This window comes from Tachysurus vachellii, chromosome 24 (genome assembly GCF_030014155.1).
Source record: "Tachysurus vachellii isolate PV-2020 chromosome 24, HZAU_Pvac_v1, whole genome shotgun sequence".
Classification (NCBI taxonomy): domain Eukaryota; kingdom Metazoa; phylum Chordata; class Actinopteri; order Siluriformes; family Bagridae; genus Tachysurus; species Tachysurus vachellii.
In genome coordinates this window covers 11,130,214-11,138,814 of record NC_083483.1, presented here as the reverse complement: position 1 = coordinate 11,138,814, position 8,601 = coordinate 11,130,214, and the positions used below count along the sequence as shown (strand labels likewise).

The 8,601-nt window shown below is 41.0% G+C and overlaps 1 protein-coding gene across 1 annotated transcript in view; it reads left to right on the top strand.

The window, feature by feature from the left end:
• Positions 1-8,601, top strand: part of igf2bp2b (insulin-like growth factor 2 mRNA binding protein 2b) — a 51,077-nt gene that overhangs the window by 37,593 nt on the left and 4,883 nt on the right. Inside the window, exons 10-14 of the mRNA XM_060860020.1 lie at positions 448-579; positions 5,485-5,547; positions 6,802-6,918; positions 7,897-7,971; positions 8,221-8,352. Coding sequence (XP_060716003.1) covers positions 448-579; positions 5,485-5,547; positions 6,802-6,918; positions 7,897-7,971; positions 8,221-8,352 — 519 coding nt within the window. The remainder of the gene's footprint in view (positions 1-447; positions 580-5,484; positions 5,548-6,801; positions 6,919-7,896; positions 7,972-8,220; positions 8,353-8,601) is intronic.

Here is an 8,601-nt window from a genome sequence, read left to right as displayed (position 1 = left end):
TAGTTTGAATGCTAGAACCAGTGACCTGAGGCGCGATCGAGGCAGTGGTTTATTTACGCTTTATTGATTCCCCATGAGATTCACAGTTGTATGTGGTCAATGAGGCGTTTTAAAAGTTTTAAGCAACAGGACGAATGAGGTGTAAACAAATAAAGCCTTTTCAAATCTACACTTGTGCCACTAAATTGGATTACCTTTTACAGAGCTGAATTCAGCTGGAGGTCTCGTTTAGCTCCTGAACTGAAAACAAGCAGTCAGAGTGATTAAGCTGCACCACCTTCTGGAGCTCAGTGGATATTACACGTGTTAGCAAGCCTGAAAGTGTTAAGCGTTACTTTTGTGACATTAGAAAATCAGCTCCCACCTTTCTATTGGTTACTTTCTTACTTTTTACATGATAAAATCCTTTAACACTTTTCTTGTTTCTCTCTTTGTTTCTGCCTGTAGCTGCAGACGGCACTGATCCCCGGCTTAAACCTGAATGCTTTGGGGATTTTCTCTCCTACTCTTCCTGTTATGTCTTCAGCCACAGGAGCACGTGGAGTCACATCACTTCCTACCACCTACAGCCCCTTAATGGTAAGCGTTAACATCCAGATCGAAGGCATTGTCATGGAAACTAGATACTGTTGTGGTCCATACAAGGCTGGGCAATGAAGATAAAAAAAAAAAAATCGCATTTTTTATATACATTTTCTCAAATCCGTTCAGTTTCATCATTCATCTCATGCACAGTGTGCTAAATCAGTGTTTATTAGGAACAACAGGCTGCATGTCTTCCATAGAGAATAACACCATTTTCTCTCAGAACAGTTTAATTTTTTTCATGGCATAGATTCATAAGGTGTTAGAGATATTGCTTTAAGTCCATGGTCACGTCGTTGCATCAATAATTTTACTCCCAATCTCCTGTTTTATTTGACCACATTCTAAAGACGATCTATTGGACGCAATTCTGGTGACTGAGGAATCCAGTGAGGTAGCAGGTCTTGGTGACATGGTGTAGTATCCTGCTGGATGTAGCCATTACAAGTCATGGATAAGGGATGCACATGTTCATCAACAAAACTCAGATAGGCTGTGGAATTCCAACAACACTGTCGGTATTAAAGAGCCAGAAGCGTGCCGAAAAAAAAAAATCTCCACAACGTTACATCACCTGAACAACCTGAACTGCTGACACAAGGGTCAAATTCCATCAAAACATATCAAACCTTATCTTGGCTAAGTGAAGGTTTCTGTTGCAGCCCATCCAACCATCTATGGGTTAGATATATTGTGTAGTCTGAGATGCGTTTCTGCTCAGCACAGATGTAAAGTGCGATTATTCAAGTTACCGTAGCAACAAGGCGTTTCCACCTACAGAACTACCGCTCATGGGAGTTTTTGGTTTTCTGCTTTATTCTGTAAAAACTGTTCCCATCTGGCACCAACAACCATGCCAAGCTCAACGTCCCTGAAATCATACCTGCGTGTATCTGCACGTTGTTACATATTACACTGCTGCCACATGATTGGCTCATTAGAAATGCTAGAGTAGGTGGTTCTGAGTTTATAGTAAATGCTAAGTCTAGTCCTCATTTCTGCACATACCAAGTAAACGCCTACCACGTCAGGATAGCTGCCATGATTTGTGGCTTTTGCTGCTTCTCGGAGCATAAAATAAACAACTCCCATTGCCACAAAATGAAAAATAATCTGAATTACTGTGGTAAATAAATAACACATAATGGCTGATTCATCAATGTATTTTGCACACATCGTAGTCAAGCGTCAGGGCTGGGTTGTAGTCTTCCTACACGCCATCCGCTCGTCCCTCATTTATTGTAAGTAACTCATAACGAATAGCTAGCACGTTCGCCTCACACCTCCAGGGTTGGGGGTTCGATTCCCGCCTCCACCTTGTGTGTGTGGAGTTTGCATGTTCTCCCCGTGCCTCGGGGGTTTCCTCCGGGTACTCCGGTTTCCTCCCCCGGTCCAAAGACATGCATGGTAGGTTGATTGGCATCTCTGGAAAAATTGTCCCTAGTGAATGAGAGTGTGTGTGTGTGTGTGCCCTGCGATGGGTTGGCACTCCGTCCAGGGTGTATCCTGCCTTGATGCCCAATGACGCCTGAGATAGGCACAGGCTCCCCGTGACTCGAGGTAGTTCAGATAAGCGGTAGAAAATAAGTGAGTGAATATATTTCTAATGTTGTGAGCAATGTAATGTAGAGACTATTGTGTATATATTACTGGTTTAAAAGCATTATGACCAGATATTACTGGTTTAATAGCATTATGACCAGATATTACTGGTTTAATAGCATTGTGACCAGATATTACTGGTCTCACATATTAAGAAACATTTCAGTTAACAACTAGACTGAAAACCAACCCAGGATTTAGGTGAAAATAATAAAATGCTACAGTTATTGGTGGGAAAAACATCACCATGGAACCTGATGTGCTCTTTTTCTATTGTATCTCATACGTCTCACCTTTCATTGCTTTGCACGTTCTTAGATGCTTAAAGAGCGATCGTTTGAGTGACGGTCGGCTTCTTGTGAACTTTAACCGGTCTGAAGGTTCTCCTTTATATTTCCATGACATTGTATGTACTGTATTTAGTTTAGATTTAGATTTTGGTGATACAGTATATGAGTATATGAATTATTATCATACATCTTTGATAAATCCCCTGACATGTCAGTTTAAAAGTGAGCGGTGTTTTATTTATTTATTTCGTTTGGACAGATAAGAGAATAAGTATGTATATTATGTTAGCGGTGTATCGCTATAGGCTCGGGTGTTAACGAACACACACACAAACACACATACAGAGAGAGAGAGAGAGAACCCTCACTGACAAGGTTATCAAGTGTCCATGTGCTAGGTAACACAACACGCTGCTATTTGCTCTGAGTCACTGTGATGCGTGTGTTAGTGAAGGAAGTGGGTCGGGAGGGTTTTAGTCATCTCTGAATCACTTGTTATGGGTTGGATTTACAGGAACATCCACTTCATTAATAGAGGATGAGTCTACTGAAGGGCATGTAGGGTCATGCTCTGTCCTTGATGGTTGTGTCTGAATAATTGTATAACACACCAAGTTTAGCTTGACTCATCGGGGTCTAATTTATGCTTCTCAATACAACAAACACAAAGAAGAAAGTGAAACGTTCAGTTACAGCAACACCGTCTTCTCTTCTGCAAAAGATAAAGTAAAGATAACGTTAATTTTGTATTCTCTAAAACATCTACACTCTTTTCCCCTGAGGCCAAAAAAGAGGAATTTGCATCTGTTTTGTTTTTTCTAAGTTCACCATTGAATGTCTTTGTCACGTCCCACTCCACAGTAGTGGTTAATGACTCATATGAAAGTAGACACTCAGGAATTTGAGAATTTTAGCTTTAGATTTCAAAAATGTTTTTTCACACAAATGTTTGTATCTTCAAAATAAATGTTGATATTAAACCCGTTTCTGCTTTCTGTGATTCCCCAAGTGTTTGTTCATAAACATCTAAAATTTGAAGGTGTTTATATACAACCACTACAATTCTGTGTAAGATTATTAACAGAGGGAAAAACGCACGTCTCACGCTGACGTGAGGATGTGGTAGCTTAATGGTTAAGGTGTTGGGCTACCAATTGGATGTTTATGAGTTCAAATCACTGGGCCCCTGAGAAAGGCCCCTTAACCTTCATTTGCTCAGTTGTATAAAATGAGATAAAAATGTAAGTTGCTCTGGATACGGGGGGTGTGTTGAATGCCATAAATGTATTGCCAGCAGAGTCCTGACTTGTTTTAGATCAGCCAGAAAATAATCCTTTTTTTTTATATTGATTGAAAATGTCGGATAAAGTCGATTTCCGTTCTGATGGTGTAATGAAACAACAGTGTACTGAAACAAGGGATAAATATAATGTCTACTAACAGCTTTATGGTGAAACTTGTTAGTTTTGGCAATTCATTAGATCACAAGATCTCGTCTGTGGCATAATTATAATAAGAGTGATGTATTACAAGTGACATCCACTACATCATTGTGATCGTTGTCATTATCTGCAGCTGAAATCTTGCTCCTGAATATTTTACTGATATAAATGTCAGTCAAGTCACTTTTACTGTCACATCACCACTGCACATGTGCCTTGGTGAGTGAAATCCTTGGGAGCGAACTCCAGAAATTGCAGAACAGTTTACATATAGTAATTAAACAGAAATTAAGAACAGTTTACATGTGGGTGAAAATGTGCAAAATGCTCAATACCAGGCGAAATGTGCAAATGTGAAAAGATGCAATATGCCCGTACATGGTCAGTACACACAGTGGACTATTGGACATATTTACAATGCACTACACATTATATACAATATCTACTTTGTTTGCCTATATATATATATAATATATGTATATATATATATATAGGAACACAAAACAAAAAAGATTTTTCAACTGGTTTTTATAACTATAAAAATAATAAAACAGTTACTGTAGCACTGTAGCACAGTGTTAGCACTCCAGACCTGTCCGGAATCATAGACAAGTGCTGCATCCAAGTTTCCCTTCTACTTTACTGTACAGTAGGTGAAAAGCAGCATGACAAAGGAGCAGCGTGTCCCAATGCTCAGGATTCATTAAACAGTAATGTAATGTAAATACCCAGAAATACCCAGATGATCTACTGCTTCCACTGAGATTTTGCAATTTTGAACCCATGCAAATGGACACTGCGCTTTCCCAAAATACATCGAGACTGACGCTGTCAGACACAAACATGGCGGAAGGCGGTGCTTTCTTTTTAGGTGAAAGTGTTATAGGTATTAAACATTGTTCGTTGGGGTTAAACCGTATTTATTTAACGTCACATTTAACGTCACAATTTAATTGAAATCTCGGTTTGTTTAATCGGTTAAAAGCATGATTATCACCTGCGTAACATATCTTCCGTATATTCTGTCTTCTACAAGGCCGTTTTCACCTTTTGCGGGGAACCTAGTAAGCAGAATAACACCAAATTCCACAAAAAAAAAGTATACGTGTTTCTAGGTATCCAAGATGGCCGCCCCGTACAGTGTTTCACTACATGGTGGAGTTTTGTTCATTTTGTTCAGTGAGTGAGGTTAAAGGCAGATATTGAAAGGAACGAGGTTGCGTGACATTAAAGCTCCGTTGTTTTTCAGTTGGATTGTCAGTACAGAACTAAAGAAGTAAACAAATATCCATCCATCCGTTACACAGCTTATCCTACTGGGTCACGGGGAAACTGGAGCCTAACCAAGGCAGGGCACACACACACACACACACACACACACGTGCGCACACACACACAGGGAATCAAACCCCTAACTACAGCACTGTGAGGCAAACCAACAAGCTACTCTGTCCCCTGGAAAATTTTTTTTACTGAACTGTTCCTTTAAGTGCCAGTAAATATTCTATGTTTCATTTGTATATTAGTCATTTCTAATTAGTGTGTGTGTTTGTGTGTTGTCATAGGGTCAGGCATCAGCGCTGGCTGGTTTGTACGGATCTTCCCCCTCGTTACCCCTCCAGCAAACAGTAAGTCCCGCTGCGTCGTCCTTTTATGTTTTCCTATCTTTCCTAGCAAGTCCTGTTCTTCATCCAGTAGGAGGAGACTGATGTAGGTTTAGAAGGAAAACACACAGTGCAGGTGACAGAGCTGCAGGATGGAACAAGCCTGACTGCTTTACCCTTCTGCATTTCAACACCTCCAGTCTGTAGCCATTAGAATGTACCTGCCAATGCAAATAATAGAATTACAGCAATCTGTCAACACACAACTCACTCACACAGAAGTAAATGGGACGTTTAACTGAATCCAACAAGGAAAACCTTTTCTGTTTGTTTAACAACAAAACAAATGAAGAGAATTAAGGTTAGAGTTTAGTTTAGGTGTACATTGGATTAATTGTCTGTGTAAGGTGCACACGATGATGCTAAAATGTGTCAGTGTGTTTGTGTGTGTCGGTGTGTTTGTGTGTCAGTGTGTTTGTGTGTGTCAGTGTGTTTGTCAGTCTCTGTGGTGTATTTTGGATTGTGTGTGTGTGTGTCAGTGTGTTTGTCAGTCTCTGTGGTGTATTTTGGATTGTGTGTGTGTGTGTGTGTGTGTGTGTATGTGTGCTTGTCAGTCTCTGTGGTGTATTTTGGATTGTGTGTGTGTGTGTATTTGTGTGTGTGTATGTGTTTGTCAGTCTCTGTGGTGTATTTTGGATTGTGTGTGTGTGTGTGTGTGTGTGTATATGTGTGTTTGTCAGTCTCTGTGGTGTATTTTGGATTGTGTGTGTGTGTATGTGTGTGTGTATGTGTGTTTGTCAGTCTCTGTGGTGTATTTTGGATTGTGTGTGTGTGTGTGTGTATATGTGTGTTTGTCAGTCTCTGTGGTGTATTTTGGATTGTGTGTGTGTGTATATGTGTGTTTGTCAGTCTGCGTGGTGTATTTTGGATTGTGTGTGTGTGTGTATGTGTGTGTGGTTTTGCTCTCATGCTGGAATGACTGTCATAGTTTCACTCTGTGTGTTCAGTCCAGACCCAGGTAATGCTATTACCGCTAATCTCATTCAGACAAATCAAACCACTCAGCACACACACACACACACACACACACACACACACACACACACACACACACACACACACACACACACTTTTTATCCATTTTCCTGGATTGCATTTCTTTAGTGCTCAGCTATGTCTTTAGAGTATAAACTAAATGTGTTTTTGTGTGTGTGTATGTGTGTGTGTGTGTATGTGTGTGTGTGTGTGTGTGTGTGTATGTGTGTGTGTGTGTGCCAGTCTCCGGAGCAGGAAGTGGTGTATCTTTTCATTCCCACTCAAGCAGTTGGAGCTCTAATAGGGAAGAAAGGACAGCACATAAAGGAGCTGGCACGGTTTGCTGGAGCTTCTATCAAAGTGAGATTTCATTATCTATCTGTTAATCTGTCAATACTCAGTCAATTCCAGAATTATTGGCACCCTTTAAGAGTATGAGCAAAAAATCATGTAATATAAATAATCCATCAATACAACTGTTTCACACAGGTGGTACATTTAAATTTCATACTAAATTAAATTATGTAATTATTTTCTCTTCAACTTTTATGTTATTTAACAACATACGAACATTGCGAAACACTCTCACTCATTTTCTACCGCTTATCCGAACTACCTCGGGTCACGGGGAGCCTGTGCCTATCTCAGGCGTCATCGGGCATCAAGGCAGGATACACCCTGGACGGAGTGCCAACCCATTGCAGGGCACACACACACTCTCATTCACTCACGCTATCACACACTACAGACAATTTTCCAGAGATGCCAATCAACCTACCATGCATGTCTTTGGACCGGGGGAGGAAACCGGAGTACCCGGAGGAAACCCCCGAGGCACGGGGAGAACATGCAAACTCCACACACACAAGGCACCTCCAACCCTGGAGGTGTGAGGCGAACGTGCTAACCACTAAGCCACCGTTCCCCCTCATTGCGAAACAATCACGGATAAATAAAAAAAATAAATAACAGCTGCAATGGCTATGTATAATTTTAGAAGATGGAAAGAGAACGGTTCAAACGATCAACCTGGGTTTCCCGAAAAAGAGCTCAGATCAGACAAATCCGAGTCCTGTCCTAATGAGTGTGGCTTAATATCCGAATGAACGTCTGGGAATAAAATATTTGGCAACCGGTTGTCTGACTGACAGTCTGCTACATCACTACTGTTTCGATTTCTGTTACCGTTCTCAGCTAGTTTTATTCCATATTAGATATTAATGCAGCCTTAGTGATCGACCATAGCTACTAAGATCATGGCTCTACAGTAACAATATGAATGTAAACAGAGTCTTAATGGATTTCTGATCAACGTTGTTCGATGTTGTGTGATTGCAGATCGCTCCATCAGACAGTCCCGATGCCTCGGAGAGAATGGTCATCATCACCGGCCCTCCTGAAGCCCAGTTTAAGGTCAGCAGCACAATCCCACTGTTTATACATGTTATACTCCTGTCTATAGGAACTCAGTCCTCTCCATTTCTTCTCTTTCTTTAACACCTGGTGCGATTCCCAGCCTCAGATCAGACCAGCCTCAGACGATGTTGAATCATCTATTAAAATTGACACCTCTCTCTCTCTCTCTCTCTCTCTCTCTCTCTCTCTCTCTCTCTCTCTCTCTCTCTCTCTCTCTCTCTCTCTCTGCTCTGACTGTGATTGCAGGCTCAAGGTCGGATATTCAGAAAGCTGAAAGAGGAAAACTTTTTCACTGCGAAGGAGGAAGTGAAGCTGGAGGCGCACATCAAAGTCCCCGCAGCCGCCGCCGGTCGAGTCATAGGCAAGGGCGGGAAAACGGTGCGTGAGCGAGAAATCTGTGAAATGTTCTTTTACAGTTGCTTTATACACATTAGGTATTTAAATGCATCGTGCACTGGAAGGTGAAACAAAAAGCTTCTTTCCACCTAATCTTTCTTCCCAGTCTGGTCACCTGCCAATTAACCCAGTCAGCTGCACCACTTGCCATCTTTCACAGACAATAAGCTCAGTAACTAGCATCACTGTAGTTGACAGGAAAGATTATATTATACTTTTATTATATTATAG